We start from the raw sequence: 27,015 nt of genomic DNA, 5'->3' as shown, positions 1-27,015 counted from the left end.
ATTTAATATTCTTACTTGGGCCCAGCAAATGTTAGGTGTAGACCCAGTTGCCACCCACCACCTTTCTCAGGTCTGCAGACTCAGAGCCTTTAGGAACCCAACTTGCAGCTACACCAGTTTGCCAAGTCCCGGTCACACCAATTCCCAGCTTCTTCCACAACCCACATAGCTAGTTGTTGATGTACCATCAGGTCTCAGGCACAAGGGCACATATGTAACTACCATAAAAGTCTCCAAAGTGTAAAACATACTAAATCAACCATGTGTGAGGAGCAGCCTCACAGATGAACACTTTTACCAGCTGATGAAATGATCCTACTTCTTTCTCACACACTCTAGACTCCCAGACAGCTAGTGTTTGGAGTACCAGACCTATGGGAAGTGAAGAGAGATTTAAGTTTATACTAATCTTCCTCATCCAGAGCCTAATTACATCATGGCCATTCATCTGTGTGAACTCAAATGGCTGTGTAGAGTCAGGGAAGTTATGTATTAATTATTCAAATTACTGATCTCCTGTATGAATTAGACCCTTACCTTTGCCCAAAGTCCCCAGCCTGGTTTCCTCTCTCATCAGCCACTCTCTTGTGGGATACAAGCTCTTTCAAATTGTCAGAGCAGTACATTTGCTGGTTCAAAAAACAAAAACTAAGTACCTGTAGATGAACACCCTGGGTTCAATCACCAGTGGTTTGGAGGATCTCCTCATGTTTTTTTTTTTTTAAACATCTTTATTGAAGTATAGTTGCCTTACAATGGTGTGTTAGCTTCTGCTTTATAACAAAGTGAATCAGTTATACATATACAATATGTTCCCATATCTCTTCCCTCTTGCATCTCCCTCCCTCCCACCCTCCCCATCCCACCCCTCTAGGTGGTCACAAAGCACCGAGCTGATCTCCCTGTGCTATGCGGCTGCTTCCCACTAGCTATCTATTTTACGTTTGGTAGTGTGTATATGTCCATGACACTCTCTCACTTTGTCACAGTTTACCCTTCCCCCTCCCCATATCCTCAAGTCCATTCTCTAGTAGGTCTGTGTCTTTATTCCCGTCTTACCACTAGGTTCTTCTTGACCTTTTTTTTTTTCCCTTAGATTCCATACATATGTGTTAGCATACTGTATTTGTTTTTCTCTTTCTGACTTACTTCACTCTGTATGACAGACTCTAGGTCCATCCATCTCACTACAAATAACTCCATTTCATTTCTTTTTATGGCTGAGTAATATTCCATTGTATATATTTGCCACGTCTTCTTTATCCATTCATCTGTCGATGGATATTTAGGTTGCTTCCATGTCCTGGCTATTGTAAATAGAGCTGCAATGAACATTTTGGTACATGACTCTTTTTGAACTATGGTTTTCTCAGGGTATATGCCCAGTAGTGGGATTGCTGGGTCGTATGGTAGTTCTATTTGTAGTTTTTTAAGGAACCTCCATACTGTTCTCCATAGTGGCTGTATCAATGTACATTCCCACCAACAGTGCAAGAGTGTTCCCTTTCCTCCACATCCTCTCCAGCATTTATTGTTTCTAGATTTTTTGATGATGGCCATTCTGACTGGTGTGAGATGATATCTCATTGTAGTTTTGATTTGCATTTCTCTAATGATTAATGATGTTGAGCATTCTTTCATGTGTCTGTTGGCAATCTGTATATCTTCTTTGGAGAAATGTCTATTTAGGTCGTCTGCCCATTTTTGGATTGGGTTGTTCGTTTTTTTGTTATTGAGCTGCATGAGCTGCTTGTAAATCTTGGAGATTAATCCTTTGTCAGTTGCTTCATTTGCAAATATTTTCTCCCATTCTGATGGTTGTTTTTTGGTCTTGTTTATGGTTTCCTTTGCTGTGCACAAGCTTTTAAGTTTCATTAGGTCCCATTTGTTTATTTGTGTTCTTATTTCCATTTCTCTGGGAGCTGGGTCAAAAAGAATCTTGCTGTGATGTATGTCATAGAGTGTTCTGCCTATGTTTTCCTCTAAGAGTTTGATAGTGTCTGGCCTTACACTTAGGTCTTTAATCCATTTTGAGTTTATTTTTGTGCATGGTGTCAGGGAGTGTTCTAATTTCATACTTTTACATGTACCTGTCCAATTTTCCCAGCACCACTTATTGAAGAGGCTGTCTTTTCTCCACTGTATATGCTTGCCTCCTTTATCAAAGATAAGGTGACCATATGTGTGTGGGTTTATCTCTGGGCTTTCTATCCTGTTCCATTGATCTATATTTCTGTTTTTGTGCCAGTACCAAACTGTCTTGATTACTGTAGCTTTGTAATATAGTCTGAAGTCAGGGAGCCTGATTCCCCCAGCTCCATTTTTCGTTCTCAAGATTGCTTTGGTTATTCGGGGTCTTTTGTGTTTCCATGCAAATTGTGAAATTTTTTGTTCTAGTTCTGTGAAAAATGCCAGTGGTAGTTTGATAGGGATTGCATTGAATCTGTAGATTGCTTTGGGTAGTAGAGTCATTTTCACAATGTTGATTCTTCCAATCCAGGAACATGGTATATCTCTCCATCTATTTGTATCTCTCCTCATGTTTTATATCACTGCTCCTTTCTATTATCACAGATCCTTAAGAGTAGCTGCAAAGAGAAGAATTCAGTGGCAAGCTGTGCCCACATCCAGATAAGCGACAAACTGCTCCAGGCTCTTTGATGCCTTGAGTCTGTGTGGTAGGATTTCCCTGAGAGTGGTGCTTGTATTCGTCAAAGACAGACTGCGAGAGTGAAAAAACAAACAAAAAACAAAACACAACAAAACAAAAAAAATAGGACAACTGAAGCCTGCCAAGATAGGCTGGTACTTTATCCATCCCATGGCATCTGGTCATGAAGCTTTGCTAGATCTTCCAGAAAAATCACTCACTGTTTCCCTTTCTTTTATAGTGACATGTTTTTCTTGTTTCTTTTTATCATTCCATAAGAGTTGCTATGTATTGTACAAACTAGCGGAATTACAGATTGGCAAAATAATATACAATCAACTGCATATGTGCAAAGTAAAATATAATTTTAAAAATCACCTGTAGTTCTACCCACACTATCATTGGTAAACTCTGGTGTAAACTTCCAGTTGTGTGTGTGTGTGTGTGTGTGTGTGTGTGTGTGTGTATTTTAATAAGAATGAGATCATGTTGTAAATGCTATTTTGACAATCTGACTTTTTAATCTATAATATTATGAATGGTTTTTCATGGCTTCGAATCTTCTGCTATATTATTATGATTATTATTATTGAAAATGAATTCTCAGTATATGATAGCTACTTCTATGTGCCATGTGCTATACTAAGCACTTCACCTATGTCATTTAATCATTTCTGTGACCCTGGGAAGTAGGTATTATTATCCCCATTTCACAGATTAGGAAAGTAAGTCTCAGAGAGATTGAATAAGTTAAAATATGCCAAAGAGTTAGTAAATGGCATAGCAGACTGGAGCCCAGTTCTCTCTGCTGACAGAACTCAGGTTTTTAACCAATATGATAATAATTCTGATTAGCAGAATTGAGTGTTCTAATAACCTTTTAGTTAGAAACATGGATAGATCAACAGGTAGTAGGTAGATCAACAACCAAAAGATATACATAAACATATGTAAATACAGTCAAGCATGTCATCATATACATGGATGTGCATGGGTATTTGTAGACACACACACGTGCACGCACACACACACACACACACACACACACACACACACACACACAGAAAAACAATATAATCCAGGATCAAAAGAAGGAAAACCAGAAGAGAGAGTAAGGTCAGAGGCAATGATGTAGAAAATGTTCTCATTCTTTCCCTGGATAAGTTGTGGATGTCTCGGAGAAGTAGAAACTACCCTTTAGTTCCCCTTTAACTCTTTTTTTCTTCTATTGGAGTAAAATTGCTTTACAATGGTGTGTTAGTTTGTGCTGTACAATGAAGTGAATCAGCTAGGTACATCTACATCTCTACAAATGGCCCAATTTCATTCCTTTTTATGGCTGAGTAATATTCCATTGTATATATGTACCACATCTTCTTTATCCATTCATCTATTTTTGGACATTTAGGTTGTTTCCATGTCCTGGCTATTGTAAATAGTGATGCAATGAACATTGGAGTACATGTGTTCTTTTGAATTATGGTTTTCTCAGGGTATATGCCCGGTAGTGGGATTGCTGGGTCATATGGTAGTTCTATTTTTAGTTTTTTAAGGAACCTCCATACTGTTCTCCATAGTGGCTGTATCAATTTACATTCCCACCAACAGTGCAAGAGGGTTCCATTTTCTCCACACCCTCTCCAGCATTTATTGTTTGTAGATTTTTTTATGGTGGCCATTCTGACTGGTGTGAGGTGATACCTCATTGTAACTTTGATTTGCTTTTCTCTAATAATTAGTGATGTTGAGCACCTTTTCATGTGCCTCTTGGCCATCTGTATGTCTTCTTTGGTGAAATATCTATTTAGGTCTTCCGCCTATTTTTGTGTTTGTTTTTTTGATGTTGAGCTCCATGAGCTGTTTGTATATTTTGGAGATTAATCCTTTGTCCGTTGCTTCATTTGTAAATATTTTCTCCCATTCTGAGGGTTGTCTTTTCGTCTTCTTTATGGCTTCTTTGTTTTGCAAAAACTTTTAACTTTAATTAGGTCACATTTGTTTATTTTTGTTTTTATTTCCATTACTCTGGGAGGTGGGTCAGAAAAGATTTTGCTGTGGTTTATGTCAAACTGTGTTTTTCCTATGTTTTCCTCTAAGAGTTTTATAGTGTCCAGTCTTATATTTAGGTCGTTAATCTATTTGGAGTTTATTTTTGTGTATGGTGTTAGGTAGTGTTCTAGTTTCATCCTTTTACATGTAGCTGTCCAGTTTTGCCAGCACCACTTATTGAAGAGACTGTCTTTTCTCCATTGTATGTTCTTGCCTACTTTGTCATAACTTAGGTGACCATACGTGCATGGGTTTATCTCTGGGCTTTCTATCCTGTACCATTGATCTATATTTCTGTTTTTGTGCCAGTACCATACTGTCTTGATTACTGTAGCTTTGTAGTATAGTTTGAAGTCAGGGAGCCTGATTCCTCCAGCTCCATTTTTCTTTCTCCAGGTTGCTTTGGCTATTCGGGGTCTTTTGTGTTTCCATACGAATTGTAAAATTTTTTGTTCTAATTCTGTGAAGAATGACATTGGTAGTTTGATAGGGATTGCATTGAATCTGTAGATTGCTTTGGGTAGTATAGTCATTTTCACAATGTTGATTCTTCCAATCCAAGAACATGGTATATTTCTCCACCTGTTTATGTCATCTTTGATTTCTTTCATCAGTGTTTTATAGTTTTCTGAGTACAAGTCTTTCGCCTCCTTAGGCAGGGTTATTCCTAGGTATTTTATTCTTTTTGTTGCAATGGTAAATGGAAGTGTTTCCTTAATTTCCCTTTCTGATTTTTCACTGTTGGTGTATAGGAATGCCAGAGATTTCTGTGCATTAACTTTGTATCCTGCAACCTTACCAAATTCATTGATTAGTTCTAGTAGTTTTCTGATGGCATCTTTAGGATTTTCTATGTACAGTATCATGTCATTGGCAAACAGTGACAGTTTTACTTCTCCTTTTCCAATTTGTATTCCTTTTATTGCTTTTTCTTCTCTGATTGCTGTGGCTGGGACTTCCAAAAACTATGTTGAATAAGAGTGGCAAGAGTGGACATCCTTGTTTTGTTCTTGATCTTAGTGGAAATGCTTTCAGTTTTTCACCACTGAGTATGATGCTTGCTGTGGGTTTGTCATATATGGTCTTTATTATGTTGAGGTAGGTTCCCTATTTTCTGGAGAGTTTTTATCATAAATCGGTATTGAATTTTGTCAAAAGCTTTTTCTGCATCTATTGAGATGTTCATATGGTTTTTCTTCCTTAATTTGTTACTGTGGTGTATCACATTGATTGATTTGCATATGTTGAAGAATCCTTGCATCCCTGGGACAAATGTTACTTGATCATGGTGTATGATCCTTTTAATGTGCTGTTGGATTCTGTTTGTTAGTATTTTGTTCAGGATTTTTGCATCTATGTTCATCAGTGATATTGGTCTGTAATTTTCTTTTTTTGTGATATCTTTTTCTGGTTTTGGTATCAGAGTGATGGTGGCCTCGTAGAACGAATTTGGGAGTGTTCCTTCCTCTGTAATTTTTTGGAAGAGTTTGAGAAGGATAGGTGTTAGCTCTTCTCTAAATGTTTGATAGAATTCTCCTGTGAAGCCATCTGGTCCTGGACTTTTGTTTGTTGGAAGAATATTAATTACAGTTTCAATTACAGTGCTTGTGATAGGTCTGTTTATATTTTCTAATTCTTCCTGGTTCAGTCTTGGAAAATTGTACATTTCCAAGAATTTGTCCATTTCTGTGTGGTTCTCCATTTTATTGGCATATAGTTTATTGTAGTAGTCTCTTATAATCCTTTGTATTTCTGCAGTGTCAGTTATGATTTCTCCTTTGTCATTTATAATTTCATTGAATTGCATCCTCTTCCATTTTTTCTTGATGAGTCTGGCTAAAGGCTTATCAATTTTGTTTATCTTCTCAAAGAACTAACTTTTAGTTTTATTGATCTTTGCTATTGTTTTCTTTGTTTCTATTTCATTTATTTCTGTTCTGATCCTTATGATTTCTTTTCTTCTACTGACTCTGGGTTTTCTTTGTTTTTCTTTCCCTAGTTGCTTTAGGTATAAGGATAGATTGTTTATTTGAGATTTTTCTTGTTTCTTGAGGTGAGATTGAATTGCTATAAACTTCCCTCTTAGAACTGTTTTTGCTGCGTCTCATAGGTTTTGGGTCATCGTGTTTTTGTTGTCATTTGTTTCTATGTATTTTTTTATTTCTTTTTTGATTTCCTCAGTGATCTCTTGGTTATTTAGTAGCACACTATTTGGTCTCCATGTATTTGTACTTTTTACAGTTTTTTTCCTGTGATTGATTTCCAATCTCATAGTGTTGTGGTCAGAAAAGATGCTTGATATGATTGCAATTTTCTTAAATTTTCCAAGGTTTGATTTGTGACCCAAGATGTGATCTATCCTGGAGAATGTTCTGTGCACACTTGAGAAGAAAGTGTATTCTGCCACTTTTGGGTGGAATGTCCTATAAATATCAATTAAATCTATCTGGTCTATTGTGTCATTTAAAGCTTGTGTTTCCTTATTTATTTTCTGTTTGGATGATCTGTCCATTGGTGTAAGTGGGGTGTCAAATTCCCCTACTATTATTGTGTTACTGTCAATTTCCCCTTTCATTGTTGTTAGCACTTGCCTTATGTATTGAGGTACTCCTATGTTGGGTGCATAAATATTTATAATTGTTATATCTTCTTCTTGGATTGATCCTTTGATCATTATGTAGTGTCCTTCCTTATCTCTTGTAACAGTCTTTATTTTAAAGTCTATTTTATCTGATAAGAGTATTGCTACTCCAGTTTTCTTTTGATTTCCATTTGCACGGAATATCTTTTTCCATCCCTTCACTTTCAGTCTGTATGTGTCCCTAGGTCTGAGGTTGGTCTCTTGTAGACAGCATATATATGGGCCTTGTTTTTGTATTCATTCAGTCAGCCTGTTTCTTTTGTTTGGAGCATTTAATCCATTTACATTCAAGGTCATTATCAATATATATGTTCCTATTACCATTTTCTTGTTTTGGGTTTGTTTTTGTGGGTCTTTTTCTTCTCTTGTGTTTCCCACCTAGAGAAGTTCCTTTAGCATTTGTTGTAAAGCTGGTTTGGTGGTGCTGAATTCTCTTAGCTTTTGCTTGTCTGTAAAGCTTTTGATTTCTCCATTGAATGCGAATGAGATCCTTGCTGGGTAATCTTGGTTGTAAGTTTTTTTCTTTCATCACTTTAAGTATATCTTGCCACTCCCTTCTGGCCTGCAGAGTTTCTGCTGCAAAATCAGCTGATAACCTGATGGGGATTCCTTTGTATGTTATTTTTGCTTTTCCCTTTGCTTTTAATATTTTTTCTTTGAATTTAGTTTTTGTTAGTTTGATTAATATATGTCTTGGTGTGTTTCTTCTAGGGTTTATCCTGTATGGGATTCTCTGTGCTTCCTGGACTTGGGTGACTATTTCCTTTCCCATGTTAAGGAAGTTTTCCACTATAGTCTCTTCAAATACTTTCTCAGACCCTTTCTTTCTCTCTTCTTCTGGGACCCCTATAATTCGAATGTTGGCATGTTTAGTGTTGTCCCAGAGGTCTCTGAGATTGTCTTCAATTCTTTTCATTCTTTTTTCTTTATTCTGCTCCTTGGCAGTTATTTCCACCATTCTTTCTTCCAGCTCACTTATTCGTTCTTCTGCCTCAGTTATTCTGTTATTGATTCCTTCTAGTGTGTTTTTCATTTCAGTTATTGTGTTGTTTATCTCTGTTTGTTTGTTCATTAGTTCTCCTAGATCTTTGTTAAACATTTCTTGTATTTTCTCAATCTGTTCCTCCATTCTATTTCCGAGATTCTGGATCATCTTTACTATCATTACTCTGAATTCTTTTTCAGATAAGTTGCCTTTTTCCTCTTTATTTATTTGGTCTTTTAGGTTTTTACCTTGCTCCTTCATCTGTGACATATTTTTTTGTCATCTCATTTTTTTTTTTTTTGATGGGTGGGATTGTGTTCCTGTCTTACTGGTTGTTTGGCCTGAGGCTTCCAGCACTGGAATTTGTAGGCTGTTGGATAGAGCTGGGTCTTGGTGCCGAGGTGAGGCCCTCCCGGAGACCTCACTCTGATGAATATTCCCTGGGGTCTGAGGCTCTCTGTTAGTCCAGTGGTTTGGACTCAGAGCTCCCACCACATGAGTTCTGGCCTGACTGCTGGCTTGTGAACCAAAATCCCACAAGCTGTGTGGGGCAGCAAAAAAAAGAAAAGAATAAAAGGAACAGAACTGTAACAAAGAGTAAAAAATAAAATAAGATTAGAAAATTAACAGATATGTTAGAAAGAATAAAAAAGTAAAAATATAGATGAAACAACAACCAGAAGGTAAAACAGAACCACTATAGTAAAAAAGGGGAAACAACAAAAAAAGAAGAAGCTGGAAAAGGCCTTGGCTGGGGTGTGGGGCTTAGGCTTAACTCAGCAGGAGGGGCCAAGGAGTGCCTCTGGCCTTGGAGGTCGGAGGACCAGGTCCAGGACCCCAGCAGGCTCACTGGGCCCGAATGGGTGGGGGAAATGCTAGGCACGTTCCCCCCGATCCTCTGATCCCAGAGGGCCCCTCCCCATTGGCATCTCTTTTTCTTCCCCTCCTCTCCCTTCTATGCCCCTAGTAGCCATATAGACAGAGGGGGCCCCAGAAGGCAGGGAGGGGACCAGACCCGGAAGCCCAACAGGCTTCCTGGGGCCAAGTGGGTGGGGGAGATGCCCTCCATGCCACCCCTGATCCTCCAGTCCTGGAGGGAACCCCCCCACCGTCAACCTCTTCCTCTTCCTCCCCTCCTCTCTCCCTCCTATGGCCCTAGTATCCACAAGACTGGAGGGGGCCCCAGAGAATGGAGGACCAGAAAATCATTCCAGGGAGTTTTGTAGGAAATAATGGGAAGAGACTTTTCCTTTCAGAGTTGGTGGATAATAAGAAACTGCTGGTTGCTATTTTTATCATGACTAGGGAGACACTAGTTGAGAATGAAGCCCAAACAAAAGGGAGCTGGATCACTGAAGACATCTCTGAGTACCTAGATCCAACTGTGTCTGAAGCCAAACGACCCCTAGATTCAGGTGAGTCAGCAAATTCCCCTTACTGCTCTAGCCGATTCAAATATGATTTGCCATTTGTAACTGAAAGAGACTTGTAGCATTCACAGGGCTTTTCACAAATACTCTGCTTCTTTCTTTCCAGACACATGATAAGACTGTACTTCCACATCCTCTTTAAGTTAGGGGTGGTTATGGGACCTGCTTTGACCAATTACGTGTGAACAGATATTTTAAGAGCCAGTACAAGATCTGCCACTTTTTTGTCTGTGCCGTAGCAACCAGCAATACTCCAGATAGTGTCTCTCCCATCAGCCTGGTTCCCAGCTGACCTGCAATGGACATGTAGCGTGAGTTAAAAATAAACCTTTATTTTTTTCAAGCCACTGAGATTTTGGAGTTTTTTGTTACTACAGCATAACCTATGCCATCCTGACCAACACTAATATAGACTAGTTTAGAAAGGAAAGGGATTATTCCTTTGTTAATCTGTGTATCATTTTAAAATCGTCAGCATGCACAGTAATGTAAATATACATAATGCCACTGAACTGTACTCTAAAAAAATGTTTAAAATGGCACAGCCCCTTTAAGGGGGTTACAGTATCATCACCACTTTACTGCAGGCTGTGATCCCAAGTACCGGAGCTGTGACATCAGTCACCTTCATGAATGATGCTCTTCATTTACACTTTAAAGTTGCTCACTCTCACGTAGCTCAGCACCAGACTGATGTAGCCCCTTCCACTTCTGTCCATCCTCAATCCCACTACAGCACAGAGAGCAATGCAGGGGCATTGGTTGGTCTGATTGGACCGTAACCATGAACAATACCAAATTTCAAAATTCCACTCTCCAGTTCGGATATTGTATGATGCCCTATGACAGCTCTGAAGATATCATTAAAAGGCCAGGTTACTTTCTTCTGGAAAAAAAAGGTTAAAATTGTCCATTTTATGCTATCTATATTTTATCATAATAAAAAATATCACCAGCAGGCAATCAGGTATTTATTAGGGCCCTATGGGATAGTTCCATGTAAATGGCTCTGATGGCCAAAAAAATTCTTTCTTGCATTCATTCAGCAGACCTTTATTGAGCACCTACTATGTGCCTATCACCATGCTAGGCACTGGGGCTACAGAGACCACACTTTTGCTCTTGAAAAGCTTTCATCCAGCAAGAGGGCACTCATCACAGCTGTTCTCCATCCTCGACCCCCTGCCCACCCCCCCACCCCCACTTTCAAGTTCTTGTATTATCACTAGACCCATCTACAGCCCTCATCAAGCAGTAATGACTCAAAGCCATTGTAGCCATTTAAAGAACACTCCCTCTTTCTAATCTTTTTGCCCTCCTCCTCACTAGGACAGTGTTTACGAGGATAGGCTGGAAGGTCCAGCAGGCAGAGTCAAATCCCAGCTCTACCACGTAATAGTTTTGTGACCTGGGCAAGTTACTTAATCTCTTAAAATGGAGATGCAAATAGTAACTGCTTTGTGATGGTTGTGAAGATTAAATGAGGTATTTCACATAAACATGTAGCCCAATGCCTGTACAGAGTAAGTGCTGAATAAATATTAGTTATCATCAGTAGTTGTTCTGAACTTCTGGTTTACCCTGTGATGCTCACATACCCAGCCCACTAGTGGAAGTTGCAGTCAAGGATTCTGTATCCCAGGCTTCTCCATGTTCTCCATGTCCTGATATGTAGAGTTGGGCTCACATTTCTTGCCTCTCTGCAGGGGACCATTGCTGGTCCACAGCCACTTGGGAGCACCGTTGAGTTAGGCACGACCTGCTCTTCCTCCAGACAGGTGGCTCCATTCCCAGCCAGCAGAATCCAGTCAGAACCTTTCACTTTCTCATTTAGTCAGAACTGGGTGTGTCCTCCCGGACACGAGGCTGGAGGCTGGTTCCCAACAGCTAAAGGAGGCCACCCCTGCTGAGAGAAGGCTTATAGCAGCTCAGTATCCCAACTTCCCAGCCTTGTCAGCAGGATTTGTGAGTGTGGCTGGATTAATATTTCAAAGTCCCCCTCACTCTTGTCAAATTTCTGGAAGGCCTCCCTGCATACCCTGCCCTTTCACCCTTTGTGAACAGGAGTCACCCTTCTGAACCAGAGAACAATGGTGCAAACACTGGACAGTTATAGGCAAGATGCCGCTGGGCTAAACAAAGAGAGACCAAAGGGCACATTTGTAGAGAAAATCTGCACGTACAATTCTTCTAGATGGTAATAATTTTCTTCCAGGCGTTCGTAGTTATCTCAACCAAATCTAATTCCAATGATTTTTTTTTAAAAATTCCAAAATTTTTTATTTTTTTAAAAATTCCAAAACATCTCATTTGGATTTTTTCTTCTATTTTCCTTATCTTTTAGAAAATTAGCAGACATTTTTTAGAGCAGTTTTAGGTTTATAGAAAAATTGGGCGGAAAGTACAAAGAGTTCCCATATAACCCCCTCTCCCCAAGTATACACTTTCCCGTGTTATTAACATCTGGCATTAGTGTGTTATACCTGTTACAATTAATGAATCAAAAATTATGCATTATTATTAACTAAGGGTCCTAGTTGACATTAAGCCTCACTCTTTGTGACATACAGTTCTATGGGTTTTGACAAATGCATAATGTCATGCACAGTATCAGACAATAGATTCACTGCCCTAAAAATCCCATGTTCCACTTACTCGTTCGTCCCCTGCCCCCAACCCCTGATAACACTGATCTTTTTACTGTCTCTGTAGTTTTGCCTTTTCCAGAACATCATATATTTAGAATCATACAGTATGTAATCTTTTCAGATTGGCTTCTTTCACTTAGCAATATGCATTTATAGTTCTTCCATGGCTTTTCCTGGCTTGGTGGCTTGCTTGCGTGCTTTCTCTCTTCCTTCCTTCCTCCCTCCTTCCTCCCTTCCTCCCTTCCTCCCTTCCTTCTTTCCTTCCTTCCGGCCTATTGAGATATAAATTGACACATAATATTGTGTAACTTTAAGGTGTACAATGTGTTGATTTGATACATTTATAAATTGTAAAATGATAACCACCATAATATTAGCTACCACCTCCAACCCATCACATAGCTACCTTTTTTGTGTGTGTGTGGTAAGAACATTTAAGATCTATTCTCTTAGCAACTTTCAAGTAAATGAAACAGTATTATTAGCCATAATCACCATGTTGTACCTCAGATCCCCAAACTTGTTAATCTTATAACTGGAAGTTTGTACTCTTTGACCAACATTTCCCCCACCCCTGCCCCCAGGTGGCTTACTTCTTTTTATCATTGAATAATATTACATTGTATGGATGTACCATGATTAGTTTAATCCATTCACCTATTGAAGCACATCTTGCTTGGTTCCAAGTTTTGGCAGTTATGAATAAAGCTGCTATAAACAATTGTATACAGGTTTGTGTGTAGACATAAGTTTCCAACGCATTTGGGTTAATACCAAGAAATATGATTGCTGGATCATATGGTAAGACTATGTTTAGTTTTTAAGAAACTGCCAGACTGTCTTCCAAAGTGGCTGTATTATTTTGCATTCCCACTCTTTTGGATTCTCTTTTTTTTTTTTTTTTCATTAATGTGCAGTGAGAATTTGCAGTCAGAGGAAATCTAAGTATAGCATTTTTCCAGATAATAATGATCTTTCAGTCATTTGCAGTTATTTGAATCAAATCCAATTTTTTTTTAGCGCTGTCTCTTATTGAGAAATCCCAAAACATCAAATTCGGAGTTTTCCTCTTCTTTTTTCCTTATTATCTTTTGCAAACCTTTTTATTATGGAGAATTCTGAACATAGTTCAAAGAGCAGATGGTCAGTGTTAATGAACCCTATGTGTAAGCATCGCCACACCCCAACCAGGAACCCACGACCAATCCTGTCTCATCCATACCCCCAGCCATGTCCCCTCCATATTTTAGTTTTTCAACTAGCACTTTTATTGAGGTATGCCTTTATTGAGGTTATACCTTTATTAAAGTAAAATTTATATACAATAAATTGCATCCATTTTAGTGTACAATTTGATGAGATTTAACAGATGTATACATCCTTGAAACCACTGCCATAATCAAAACACAAAACATTTCTATCATCCCCCAAATTTTCTTGTGCCCATGTGCAGTGCATCCCTCCCTCTGCTGCCATTCTCAGGCAACCATGAGCTGCCTTTTCTTTTTTTTTTTTTTTTTGGACAACATACGTTCCCTCCTCATATTATTTTGAAGCAAATGTCAGATATTGTTTAATCTATAAATATTTTACTATACATTTCTAAGAGATAAGAGCTCCTTAAAAATACATAATGTCAGGACTTCCCTGGTGGTCCAGTGGTTAAGACTCTGTGCTTCCACTGCAGGGGGGCATGGGTTCGATCCCTGGTCAGGGAACTAAGATCCTGCATGCCACACGGTGTGGCCAAAAAAACAGTAAAAAACAAAATGAAAAAAACCCAAATGTCATTATTATACTTCATAATTAACAATAATTCCTGAATATTATCAAATATCCAGTGCAAAGCAGGTGTGCATCCTGCACACTAGGTAGAAACCCCCAAGGGCTGGCAAAAGGGAGAGAAATGTGAGCAGATCAAGCAAGCGTAGGCACTGCTGGCTGCACAGAGCCCAGGAGAATTTTGCCTGCATCCAGCTGTCCTTTCCTTTGCTAGATGCTGGGTACTCTCTCCCCTAGGGTTGCCAAATAAATCCACAAATAAAAAGAGAGGATGCTCAGTTGAACAGTTGGATTTGAATTTCAGATAAGCAATGAATAATTTTTTTAGTATAAGTATGTCCCATGCAATACTTGGGGCATACGTATACTAAAAAGTTATTCATTGTTTATCTGATATTCAGATTTAACAGGCGTCCAGTACTTTATCTGGCAACCCTACCTCCTCTGCAATTGATGGTGGAAGGACGCTGTCATGAGCCCAGGGCATCTGGAGGGCTGGTAATTCAGAGAGCAAAGCTCCATCTGACTAAGGTGGGACTGATTAGAAGGAGCTCAAACTCCCCCAAAGAGATAGGACATCTCCCAGCTCCCCACCCCCAGGCCCCTATTCCTACCCATGGACAGAGATTGGCTTCCAAATCCCTCTCAAGTATTTCCAGCTGGTCTGGCTTCACAGCCTCACACAGAACCCACCCTAAAAGACCCCTCTGCTTTTTGGACAGATTCTAAAAGGGAATAAATTAAAGCCTAATTAATCTGAGGTACCCCAGGAGTGAGCTTTCCCTGGCACTTTTCTACAAAGTTGCTCTTTGCTTTGTACTGATCTAAGTGGCCATTGTTATAATGGGAATCGTCTCCAGCAGCCCTTTCTGCAATAGGAAAACCCCACTTGCTCAGACTTGCTGTATCAAATTGCAAGATGATCTCACCAAGCGCTGTCCTCCTCAGAATTTATTTTGGGTGTAACACATGTTAAGAACACAGGGGTGAGCCAGGCTTTGAACCTATCTGTGCCAAAGGCAAAAAGACCTTCTGCCCCTCATGTCTATAAAAGAGAGCTCTTTACCTGCCATCACAGGTGCCTGCACCTGGCAAATAACATCCCACTCAATGCAATTGGTTTTTTATTGTCATTTTATTTATTGTGAGATATCTGATATATACAGAGGAGTAAATAAAAACACATATACAGTTTAATGCATCATTATAAACTGGACACCCATATAACAACCAACTAGGTCTAAAAGGGCACTCAGCCTTGTGAGGCCCCCATCCCAAATCATATTCCCCTCCTCCTCCAGAGATGGTCACTATCCTAACCTGTGGAAATCATTTCCATGCTTTTCTCTTTAGGGTTATGACTGTTTGTGCACCGCTAAGCAAGCCCCTGTTTTTGAACTTCATACAAATGGAATGATATTGCATATATTCTTTGTGACTTGTTCCTTCCTCCCAATTGTTCTTAGACTAGCAATGTTTTCTGGAGTAGGCTGTCTTCATAAAAATTACTGGCCTTGAAGTCACACTAACCAGTTTTGCCCTCCTGGCTCAGCCACTTACCCACTAACTGTGTGACCTCTCATTTCCTCCTTTGTCAAATTGTATCCCTGGACATGAGCACCTCAAGAGCAGGAAGTGCACTTCATGTATCATTCTGTTCTCAGCAGCTCACAGGGTCTGATACCTGATGAATCTTGTGTGAATGAAGGCGTCGTGGTGAGATGATGTATTCAGGGCCAAATCCCACACCTGATTCATAGCAAATGGTCAACACATGGTGGCTAAAATTATTATTGTCATCAGTGTTGTTTATTTGAATATGCACCTGCCTATGGGAGGAAGCCTCTGCAATGGCTGCCAACGGTCCCTGCCTTCTGATAGAATGTGGCAGGAGTGATAAGGTGTCACTTCCAAGATTCGATTATAAAGGGCCATGACTTCCACCTTGGGTCCTCTTTCTCACTGTCCCTGGGGGAAGTCAGCTGCCATGTAATGAGGTAGTCCTGAGGAGAGGTCCCTGGGATGAGGGACGAAGGCCTGCCAACCACCACACAAGTGAGCTTTGAGGTGTATTCCCTCCCCAGTGGAGCCTTCAGATGAGACCGTGGCCCCAGTACAGCTTGACTACAACCTATTGAGAGACCTTCAGCCAGAGGCTCCCAGCCACACTGGGCCTGGATTCCTGACGCACAGAAACTATGAGATAATGAATGTTTGCTGTTTTAAGCTACTACATTTGGGGGCAATTTGTTACACAGCAATGGATGACTAATACACTGCCTTTTCTTGGATGAAGGAGCACTGGCAATTTTTAGAGCATGTGGCAAACGAGGAGATGCAGTGTTCAGATCCCCATTTAAGGATGGACTCCTGCCCAGATGCAAGGAGTACAGTTAACTGACAGGCTTTGGGGTCCAGCCCAGCTTTCAAGCTGAGATCACACTTTTCTTAAGCGCCTTCCCCAGCCAACAGGTAAGCTGAAGTAGTGGTACAAGGGCTTGGCCATCTCCATCTCTGTCTTTGCTTACAGAGCTCCATGTTGGGCTCCAGAGACTTTGACAGGTCTGCACTGGAGTCTTACCTTTCCATGGGTGTCACTCTCCAATAAACCTTTCTTGTTCCCAATCCCATCTCAGCCTATGCTTCCCAGATAACCCTTTCTGCAAACCAAAGACAACATCTGCTTCATAGAAGCCCAAGCTTTCTAGTCAGCCCAGACCTGGGTCCAATACAGACTCTGCCCCATGCTAGTTCTGTGACTCTGTGGAAGTTACTTAACCTTTCTGAGCCTTTTTTTCTCACATGTAAATTGGATGGTAAATAACGTGGGGCTCAAACAGGATTTTTATTTACAGTGTATAACAGAATGAGCGACACATAGTAAGCGCTAGATAAAGGACAACTATTGTCTATCCGTAGACTATATACCAACTAGCCACTTTATATTTTCCATAAAGTTTTATTGGAAATTATTCCAGTAATTTGTCCAAAATATGTTGTCTAGTATATCTATAGTAGACCTTTGATTTTCATGAGGGTGTCGACAAAAAATGAATCATTCAATCTAAGAAAACAATGGAAAATTTTATTCAAGCCAAATTTGAGGATTATAACCTGGGAAGAGCATCTCAGAAAGCTCTGAGAACTGTTCCACCCCCTTAGAAGTCAAGGAACAGTTACATAAGTTTTTTGAGACAGAGGACTGTACCTCAAATGACGTATTATTGACAGTTTACATAATCCAGATATAAGCCTCATCGTGGTGGGTCATGGGACCCCTTACGAGATCAAGAAGGAATGCTATCTTTTAAGGAGTTGTCTTGTTGATGCTGGGAGAATGTTGTTCTTTATGGCTGAGCAGGTATTTCTACCGATGGGGGAGGTCTGGTCAATGTACAATGCAGATACACAATGCACAGTGGGGGAGAGAAGAGGCCAAAGGGCAGAGAGTTTTGTTTAAATTCTTCTTGTCTTGCCATAAAAATAAGACTTCTATTTCACAAGGGTTATACCTGTTATCTTTGTGAAACCTCAAACCACCAACTGCCCCTCTAGCACGTACTGTCAGCCATAAAATGAAATCAAGTACAACTCAAACATATACATGACTCTTTCAAGTCCTTAACAGTTCTATAAATAAGGAACTAAACCTTTTTAAAGCCGTTAACTTGTGCCAAATCAACTGGGTGAATTGTTTCTCTTGTTTGCATTGAACTTTATCACATCAGAGGTCTGAGCCACCTCTGAATGCTGCCCTTTTAATAGACCCAGTCATGTGAAGTTTAAGTCCAAACCTGTTCCTCCCACAGTCTGTCTCACTTTGATGGATAATTCCAAGCCAGGAAATGGGAAGCCATCTGCGGCACTGCCCTCTCTCATTCCCCACCTCCAGTCCAACAGCATGTTTTGTCTTCAAAATGCCCTAAATCCACGCACCTCCTTCCATCTCCATGGGCACCATCCCAGCCTCCTTTCTTTCAAGAGCCTCCTAACAGTCTTCCTCTTGCATTTAGAATAAAGACCAAAAAACTCTTTATCAAGGCCTAGGGGCTCTGCATGAACGGGCCCCTCCCCTCCAAATCTCACCTCCACTCTCCAAACACTCTTTCCCATGTGTGTCAAGCTTGCTCCTGTCTCAGGACCATCCTGCAGGCACTTCCGGTGTCTGGATCTGTCCTCTGCCCACTCTGTGCATTGCAGCCTCCTTTTCCTCCTAAAAATCTGAGCCTAGTGAACTGCTTTCTCAAGCAGGTTCCATCACTCTCAACCATAGCACCCAGGTCATTGCTTTCAAAGCATGCATCTCATTTTATCATGACCTATTTATTAGTTTACTGAAGGTTTCCCTAGATTTATTACAGTTTCTCTGAGTGCAGCGGTCTTATCCCTTTTGTTCATCCAGCGCCACGCCCACTGCTGGCCACAATACAGCCTTGATAAACATCTGTTGGATGGATTTTCTAGCTAAAAATATCACTTTTGTCTTTAACAATTATTTTTCCCCTATTGCAAAAGCCATACTTTTCGTTGTAGAAAAGATTAGAAGGTACAGATTAAAAAAACAAAACATGTTATCTCACATTTAGAGATAGCTGCATTAGCCTTCAGATGTATTCTTCTAGGACAATTTCAATGCATCTCTACCCACATATATATATATAGGGATATATATGCTCCCAAGTCCTTCAACTTTCTGGGGTTACTCTTTCAACAGCCAAACAAAATGTCTTGGTCCCTGGGCAACACACAAAGGGAAATCAAGCCTTCTAGAGGGACTATAATGGGGCTTGGTATCCTAGGAGGAATAAACATTACAGATGGTGGCAATCAGAGACAAAAGCCTTTGGGAAGGTCCTTGGAAGGGGAAGAGGAAGCAGCTAACATGCAGAACTGCCCAAAGCTAGAGGAAAAGGCTCTGGCTCAGAATAAATGTGTTTGACTTAGTTTATTCCATCTTAGCCAGTTTAGTTTTCCCAGCAATCTCAAAATAGCCTTTGTCATACTTCAGCCAACCTGCCCAGCAAGATGCTAAGATGAGGCCAACTGGGTTTCCAGACAAAACAGAGGGAACAGTTCTCACTGAGTTTGACTCCAGTCAAACTTAACCAAATGTGGGAAAAGTCTGATGTGCTAGGAGCCCCCAGAACTATTTAGAATATGTGTGTAGTAAACATAGTAGGGCAGGGGAGCTCCCAGACAGTGTCATGATCAAAACAGATGGACAGGTCTTGGTCAGCTACTTTTCATGTTAGTTCACCCGCCCAACAAGCCTGCACCTCAGGTGAGGTGTTTTTTTACCCCTTTCACAGAGAGGTTAAGTAATTTGCCCAGAGTGATTCAGCCAGAAGGGGCGGAGCTGAGATTGGAACCCAGTCTGTTTGGCCTCAGAACCTGAACTCTCTCTGTGGATCAGAAAGATGGATATAAGGGTACCGTAATCATCACTGAGCTGCAGGACTGTTCATGGCATGATCCTGTGTTGTTGTTAGAAATAATGATAACAACTAACATTTAGTGCACTGTGCTAAAATTCTTCTGTACGCATCTCAATTACTTCCCCTCACAACTCTATAAGGAAGGCATGGTTATTGTCTTGCCTTTACAGATAAGAAAGGTGCAGAGACTCAGAATAACTTGCCCAAGATCACATTACTAGTAAATGGCCGAGCTAGGATTCAAACACAGAGAGTCTGGCTCCAAAACCCACACATTTATGCCCCATGCTATGCTCCTCCTACCAGAAATAGGGGCCAGAAGCTCGTAGACATGAATTCCCACAGTCCCAAAGCTCCATGCAGGGGCTGGGAAAGGGGGGTGGGGGAAGATGTGACTGTACAGATAATTAAGGCATGAGCTTTGGAGTCAGGCAGTTCCAAGTTCACATCTCCCCTCACCTTGGGGGCTTCGAGCCTCCCTTCTCCACCCCAAAACAACTCTGGCTGTCACTTCCCTTCTGCTGTTTTCCAGGATTGTGATGTACACACACAGGAACAAAAGTGCCATAACCCAGCCGGGGCTTTCCTATCTCCTGTGTCCAGCCGCTCCCTCTTTTCACCCAGTGTCGACAGACCACAGAACTCAGCAGCTCCCCAGTGTCCCCCAAGAGGATGCACTCGGGACTTCCCTGGCGGTCCAGTGGTTAAGACTCAGCGCTGCCAATGCAGGGGGTGCGGATTCGAGCCCTGGTGGGGGAACCAAGATCCCACATGCCGCGCAGCAGGGCCAAAAAAGCCCCACAAAAAGCAAAACAAAACAGACAAACGAACAATGACAAAAAAACCAAAAGGATGCACTCACCACAACAGGGAACAACAGAAACATTACTGAAGATTTCAAAGCAGAGCTGAGGAAGGGGATCTCCAGCGCACAACTCACAGAAGACAACAATTCCATTTCTATTCTTCCATGCTTCTTTCCAGCCTGCCACCCGTTCTTCTGTCACCGTTCCCTCCAGCCTCCCTCCCCCCTCCCCCACACATCCTCTGCCTGGCGTGGCAGGTGGTGGCTGAGGGAGGACTTCCCTCTTTTCCAAGTCTCTCCTTCTCACTCTCCCTTTCTCACCCAAATTCCTCTTGGAGCCGCGCTCGGGTTAGCAAACCAGTTTTCCTCATCCAGCCTCCCTCCAGCCCAAGTTGTTAAAGGCTTTATTCCAAATAAGTGTTGTTCTCTCCCTGCTTGGAATCCTGATTAATACATTAGCTTCCTCTACCAACCCTCCTTCGAAAAAGGAAGCTCTTTTGAGAAAGGAAGGCAATGGAAATGTTGGGGCAGAGCTGTTGTGCCTGTCTTGCCGGGAGCGGGGAGGCGGGATTCACCTGCCTTGGCCTGCGCTGGCCTTTCCCTCATTTCCTCTGTTTGGAAAGGTCACTGGTTTCAAAGGTCTTGGCATGTTTGTTCTGAGCCCCTGTTTTTCCATCTCTGGGTTTCTAGCTTGTCCTAACAGCAAAAGGGATTTGTCTCTGGTGAAGGCTGCCAAAGGTAGTGGCAGGAATCTCTCAGAGAGCAATTACCTTGAAGAGCCCTCCCTGGAGAACTGGCTCTTTCGCTTCCGAAATGGAAAATTTGCACGTCATGCCAATTATTCCAGAGGGCACTTGGACCTTTACCAGCTGAAACACTAACGAGTCTTAAAGGGAAAGTGAGCAAGGAACAAGGGCAACCTTCCAGGCGCTGGGGCAGCAGGCAGGTGGCTTTTGAAGGAAAAGCCCAAGGTAATAATGGGCTGTGTCGCTGGTGGAACACACTGGAATGTAATGCTAAAACCCATCAACGATTAAAGTTATACGCCCCAGTCTTTTTTTCTTTTTCTCCAAGAGAGTATAGATTTCATCGCCAAGTTCTACAACCCTCTCCTTTACCCTAGAGGTGAAATGTCTATTTTTAAAAAGACTTATGACATGAGAAACCTCCTAAAGTCCATACGTAAATTTGACTTGCTGAAGGTTAATTATTTATCACAATAATAGAATGGCTGAGGATGTTTGCAGGTTTCTTTTTAATCCCATTGGCTTTGAGATGCACTATATGATTTATTTTGGAAACAGATTTGCTACCTCTGTTAGGCTTTGCCTAAGACAAAACTCAACTTTGCTTTCCCCAGGTGAACACTGATTGGAGTAGTTCAGAGGTGTGCAGACAGGCGGGAAGAAGCTGGCCTGGGTTGACATCTTGCCATGTGTAATCACAGACTGGATGGCCCCTCTATAGCTCGTTTGCAAGCACCCAGAGCTTCAATCCAGGATGAGTTAGAGGGAAAGAGGGCATCTTACAGGAACTGGCCAGACCTATCACATGTGGTTTGGCAGAGAGGACAGTGGGTGGGGAGGTCTGGTCGAGAGAGTTCTTTACATCAGAAGACATCAAATTAAGCTACGTCATTGGCGGTGCCATTTCATCCTGAAGAGGGTCACCTACAGGTTGCTCTTTGCTTTTGAATCTGACCCTGATTTTGACTGCCGACAAATTCCTGATGGCAGGAAAAAGCAAGGGCCAGGATTGCTTCTAAACGTCCCAGCAAAACATTTCACTCCCTTTGCTGCCCCCAGAAATGAGCACTTTTTTTTGACAAACAACAACAAAAATCCCTGATTCCCCATTCCCAACATATCTGAGCCCCAAAGTTATCTGTGCTTTCACCAAAATACATTCTAACATGACTTTCTTTTGACCTGGCATTTTGTTTCTCTTTTTTAGATTGACATTTTTGTTTTAAAATACTTTCTTAGTGGTTTCTTTTTCCCAGTTCAGAGGAAAACAGAGCTAGACTTGGGCTTTAGCAAATTAAAACAGGTTATTCTTCTCGGAGCAGAGTTAAATGTGTTCCCAGAGAGATGCCAATGCCACTTTATTTTTGGTTTCAGTTCTCTCAAGAGGACCTTTTAATAGTTCTTGGAGTAGGGATGGTAATCTCTGGAAACAAGATAAACTGGGATATATTTACCCTACCCCTACTCCCTTTTTTTTGTCTTTTACACTTGAGGTAACTAAATTGGAAGTTGGACATCATGAATCCTATAGTTTTACTTGGGATTTCCTGCTGTTGACACTAAAGTTTTCTTTTTTGTTGGAATCAGCAATACTTAAGCCAAACCTAATGACGTGTTCTCGAAGTACATTTGAAATGCTTTTCGCCAGGGCAGTAACTCTTCCCTTCTCTGGGCTCATGAAAAAGAGTGTAACAATGCTATTCCCAGTTTCTAAAGCCACACGTATTTAGTTAGAATAAGGTTTGGCTGTATGTGGTAGAAAACCCAAACCACCAGTGGCTTAAGATGGAACTTTCTCTCTCCCATGCAAAGGGGAGGGAAGTGGAGGGAGTGGAATGGTGGGTGCATTCCTCAAAGTTCTCAGTGACCCTGGCCTCTTCCAGCTTGTCTCCCACCGTGACTAGGCTTTTGTCCTTATGCTCATTATCCCAAATGATGGCATCCATATTACCAGCCAGTAAAGTAAAAAAGGAAGAGGAAAAAAAAAAAGGCAAAAAGCACCTATTGGGGAAGGTTTCCATCCACTGCCAAGAGAACACTTCTGCTTATATCTCACTGACCAGAACTTAATCACATGATCACACTTAGCTACAAGGGAGGCTGGGAAATGTAGTCCTTTTTTCTGGATGGCTGTGTGCCCACTTAAAAATTATATTTCTAGGGGAATTCCCTGGTGGTTGGGGAACTAAAACCCCACACACAAACCGTGTGGCGCGGCCAGGAAAAAAAAAAAAGCAAACCCAAAATTATATTTCTATGACATACACTCTAGGTCTTATGTTCTTAAAATTAATGTTTCTATCAATTTTACCTTAAGAATTTTGAAACACCTTTTGAGATAACAATATAAGATGGTGTAAAATCAGTATTAGAAATGCCCCATTCTATAATATTCATACTCTTTTACCAGTAATTTTGCTACAATTTAATTAACTCAAAATTCAGAAAAAGTTTTAAACAAAAAAAATACTCATTACATAATTATATATAATCAGACACAATAAAAGGGATGAGAATGGCAAAATATGGGAGATTGATCAAATAAACCATGCTATACATCCTTAATGAAATATGCATCTATTAAAAATTATGTTTACAGGGACTTGCCTGGCAGTCCAGTGGTTAGGACTCAGTGCTTTCACTGCTGGGGTCCAGGTTTGATCCCTGGTCAGGGAACTAAGATCCCGCAAGCCACGTGGCACAGCCAGAAAAAAAAAATTATGTTTACAAAGAGTCCATGGTAACTTAGAAAACTGCTTACCCTGTTAAATAAAAATATAGGGATATAAACTTGCAGTACAGTTACAATTAACCTATATATAGAAAGAAAAACAAAAAACAAGTAAACAAAACCAAAAAATCAAACATTAAAAATCAAACATTAAAACCCCAACGGCTTTTTGGTTAATAAGAATTTTAATGACTATTTTTCCTACATTTCTTTATTTTCCAAGTTTTCTTACTATTATACTTATTTATTATATTAGAAATAAAAAATAAATCCTATTCTCTTGTCTCTTTAGGTACCTACATTCAACCCACCTCATAGAGCTCAGTTTAATCCTTCTTCCTATACAAAAGCTTTTCCTGATTACCCTCTCTCTCTTTTGTATTACTGTTATTACCACTTAAAATGGAAAGTCAGCTTTTTTGACTTACCACCATCAAGGGGAATCCTCTGCTGGAGGAGTCTTGGGGTCTAAAGCGGGCTAGATGTCCCCTCTCCCTGCTCCTTGGCAGATACAATGCAGTCCTATGATCCGGGCACCCTAATCAGATGACATGAAGCATGGGATATGCTTTAAAATAGTCCATTTCAGGGGATGGAGGGTAGACTAGGTGAAATAAGTTTGTTCATGAGTTGATTAACTGTTGAAAAGAGTGAGAGAAGCATAGTGGTTCATTATACCATTGTCTCTACTTTTGTATTTGTTTGAAATTTTCCATAATGTAATTTAAAAAAAAAATGATACTTAGAATTTACTCCAGTTTCTGAAACTGGTTAACTATGTAACTTCAACAGTTCATTTAATTAGGGCATTAACAACTGGGAACAAAGTCATTAGTAAATTTTAAGGCAGGAGGCAAATGTTATCAATGGCATCATTTAGGGCTGTTTCCATTCCAAGTGAAGGAAAATCTAATTCAAAATGGTTTAAGCAATTTATTGCATCCCATTCATGAAAAGTTAGAAAATACGACTCTCTTCAGCTTGTTAACCTAAAACAATAAACAGCCGGTTATTTTATCAGCAAAATGGGTTTATTTGGGAGCAGCAAAAAATTGCAATTTGGGACATGCAATTACGGAAAACCACATGCAAGTCCCGGTAAAGCAAAGGAGAGGAAACTCTTTTATAGAGGAGAAGGGGAAGTTGGGAGGGGCTATTACAAACAAAATGTCCATTAGAGGAAAACTGGAAGTTTCCCAGTATAGTCGCTTTTCATTGGCTGAGTCGTGACAGTCTCTCATTGGCTGAGCTGTTGCCAAGTAAAGAGAATCTTTTTTCTTCCTTCTGCAGGTGATAAAGTATTGTCACTTCCTGCTGGAGACGCAAGATACCTCTCTTCCGGTTGGGATGTGAATTGTATGTGCATGAGATCTCCCCTTTCTGGCCTCCTGACTCTATTTTAGTAGGGTTTCCCTTTATTAATTTTCACAAGGCGTTGTTCGAGCCAGGGTTCAAACATGCCATTGCACTGGGACCCTCTATATCTCTCTGTCTCTTGGCTCTGCCTTCTGCCAAGTTAGCTTCATCCTTGGACTTCACAAGGTGCTTCCTCAGGTTCACGTCTGATCTGGTTCAAGTCTAGCAAAAACAAGAGAGTAGCAGTTGCTGTTGCCGCCCCCTCCCCCATGCATACACACACACACACACACACACACACACACACACACACAATATTATATTCATCTTTGTATCCCACCATCACCCAACACAGTCCTTGCACATGAAAGGGGTTCAACAAATGCTTCTAAATGCTTTTTTGAATGGAAAACTTTTTGCCAGTGTACAACTACAGGGCCAACCAGGAAGACTTGGAAAAGGAATTTTGCGACACCATAGAGAGAAATTTCATTAGACCTGTCCGATGACTAATGTCTGATAATCTCATGGGGGATAATACCATTTGCCAGCCTTCCCAAGAGATAAACCTTTACAAAAAAAAACAAACTTCCTCTTTCTGTGGAATGATTAACAATAACAGCAGCTAGTGCTGACTGAGGGCTTACTGTATGCCCTTCACATTTCATCATCACAATAAGCCTATTATTATCCTCATTTTACAAATGAGGAAGTTGAGGCACAGAACAATTAAGTCAATTACTGTAGGTCATCTGGCTAGTAGTAACCTGAGCCAGGATTGAATTCTGGTGACAGAGCTCGTTCTTTTTTTTTTTTTTTTTTAATTTATTTATTTATTTATTTATTTTTGGCTGTGTTGGGTCTTCGTTTCTGTGCGAGGGCTTTCTCTAGTTGTGGCAAGCGGGGTCCACTCTTCATCGCGGTGTGCGGGCCTCTCACTATCGCGGCCTCTCTTGTTGCGGAGCACAGGCTCCAGACGCACAGGCTCAGTAGTGGTGGCTCACGGGCCCAGTTGCTCCGCGGCATGTGGGATCTTCCCAGACCAGGGCTCGAACCCGTGTCCCCTGCATTAGCAGGCAGATTCTCAACCACTGCGCCACCAGGGAAGCCCGAGCTCGTTCTTTTAATCCCTCTCCTTCTTGGTCTTGCCGATACTTCCAAGCACTCTTTCTCAAACACTCTCCCTTGCAAGTCAGGCTCCAGTACCTGGCCGTTAAGTGTTACAAGTTCTCACAGGATTCTGCCTAGGCCCTCCTCTCCTCTCACTGTCTAGATACTATCCCTGTGCAATTGCATTAAGGCCCTTGGGTTCAGTTGCCATCAGTATCAAGACTGCATTTGCCTACATACAGTTGGCCTTCTGTACCCATGGATGTGGAACCCATGGATACAGAGGGCCAACTCTGCCATTTTGTATAAGAGACTTGACCATCCTTAGATTTTGTCATCCTTTTGGGGAGGGTTCTGGAACTGTTAGGGGAACCACTGACCAAAACCGCCCACCCTGGCCAGACATGATCATAACCACTTGCATGAGTTATCTTACAACAGGAGGTCCTGGTAAGGAACGTGGAACTAATAAGCTACCGCCAACCGGAAGAATTTGGTAAAGGTCAAAAGGAGAGAGGAGACTCTAGTCCATACGTCCTACCAACCTCTCAGAATACTTCTTGCTGGAATCGATCTTGGCAATGCACAGGCCACCAGGAAGGACCCTGAGTCAGAATGATTGACCAGAGACAACCTGGAAACTAACC

At 41.1% G+C, this 27,015-nt stretch overlaps 1 protein-coding gene across 1 annotated transcript; it reads right to left on the bottom strand.

Moving 5' to 3' along the window:
* Window positions 1–173: 173 nt before the first annotated feature.
* Window positions 174–26,043, bottom strand: LOC309649724 (uncharacterized protein). The gene is made up of 2 exons (XM_082440135.1): window positions 20,483–26,043; window positions 174–10,048 (listed from the first exon to the last, which is right to left on the bottom strand). Exon 2 carries the CDS (start codon window positions 8,593–8,595, stop codon window positions 7,582–7,584), a length of 1,014 nt encoding a protein of 337 aa, XP_082296261.1. The 5' UTR covers window positions 8,596–10,048; window positions 20,483–26,043; the 3' UTR covers window positions 174–7,581.
* Window positions 26,044–27,015: the final 972 nt, after the last annotated feature.

Source organism: Balaenoptera physalus (genome assembly GCF_965194825.1).
Source record: "Balaenoptera physalus genome assembly, chromosome: 20".
Lineage (NCBI taxonomy): Eukaryota > Metazoa > Chordata > Mammalia > Artiodactyla > Balaenopteridae > Balaenoptera > Balaenoptera physalus.
Note: the sequence above shows the minus strand (reverse complement) of the source record. Positions and strands in the feature narration are given on the sequence as shown.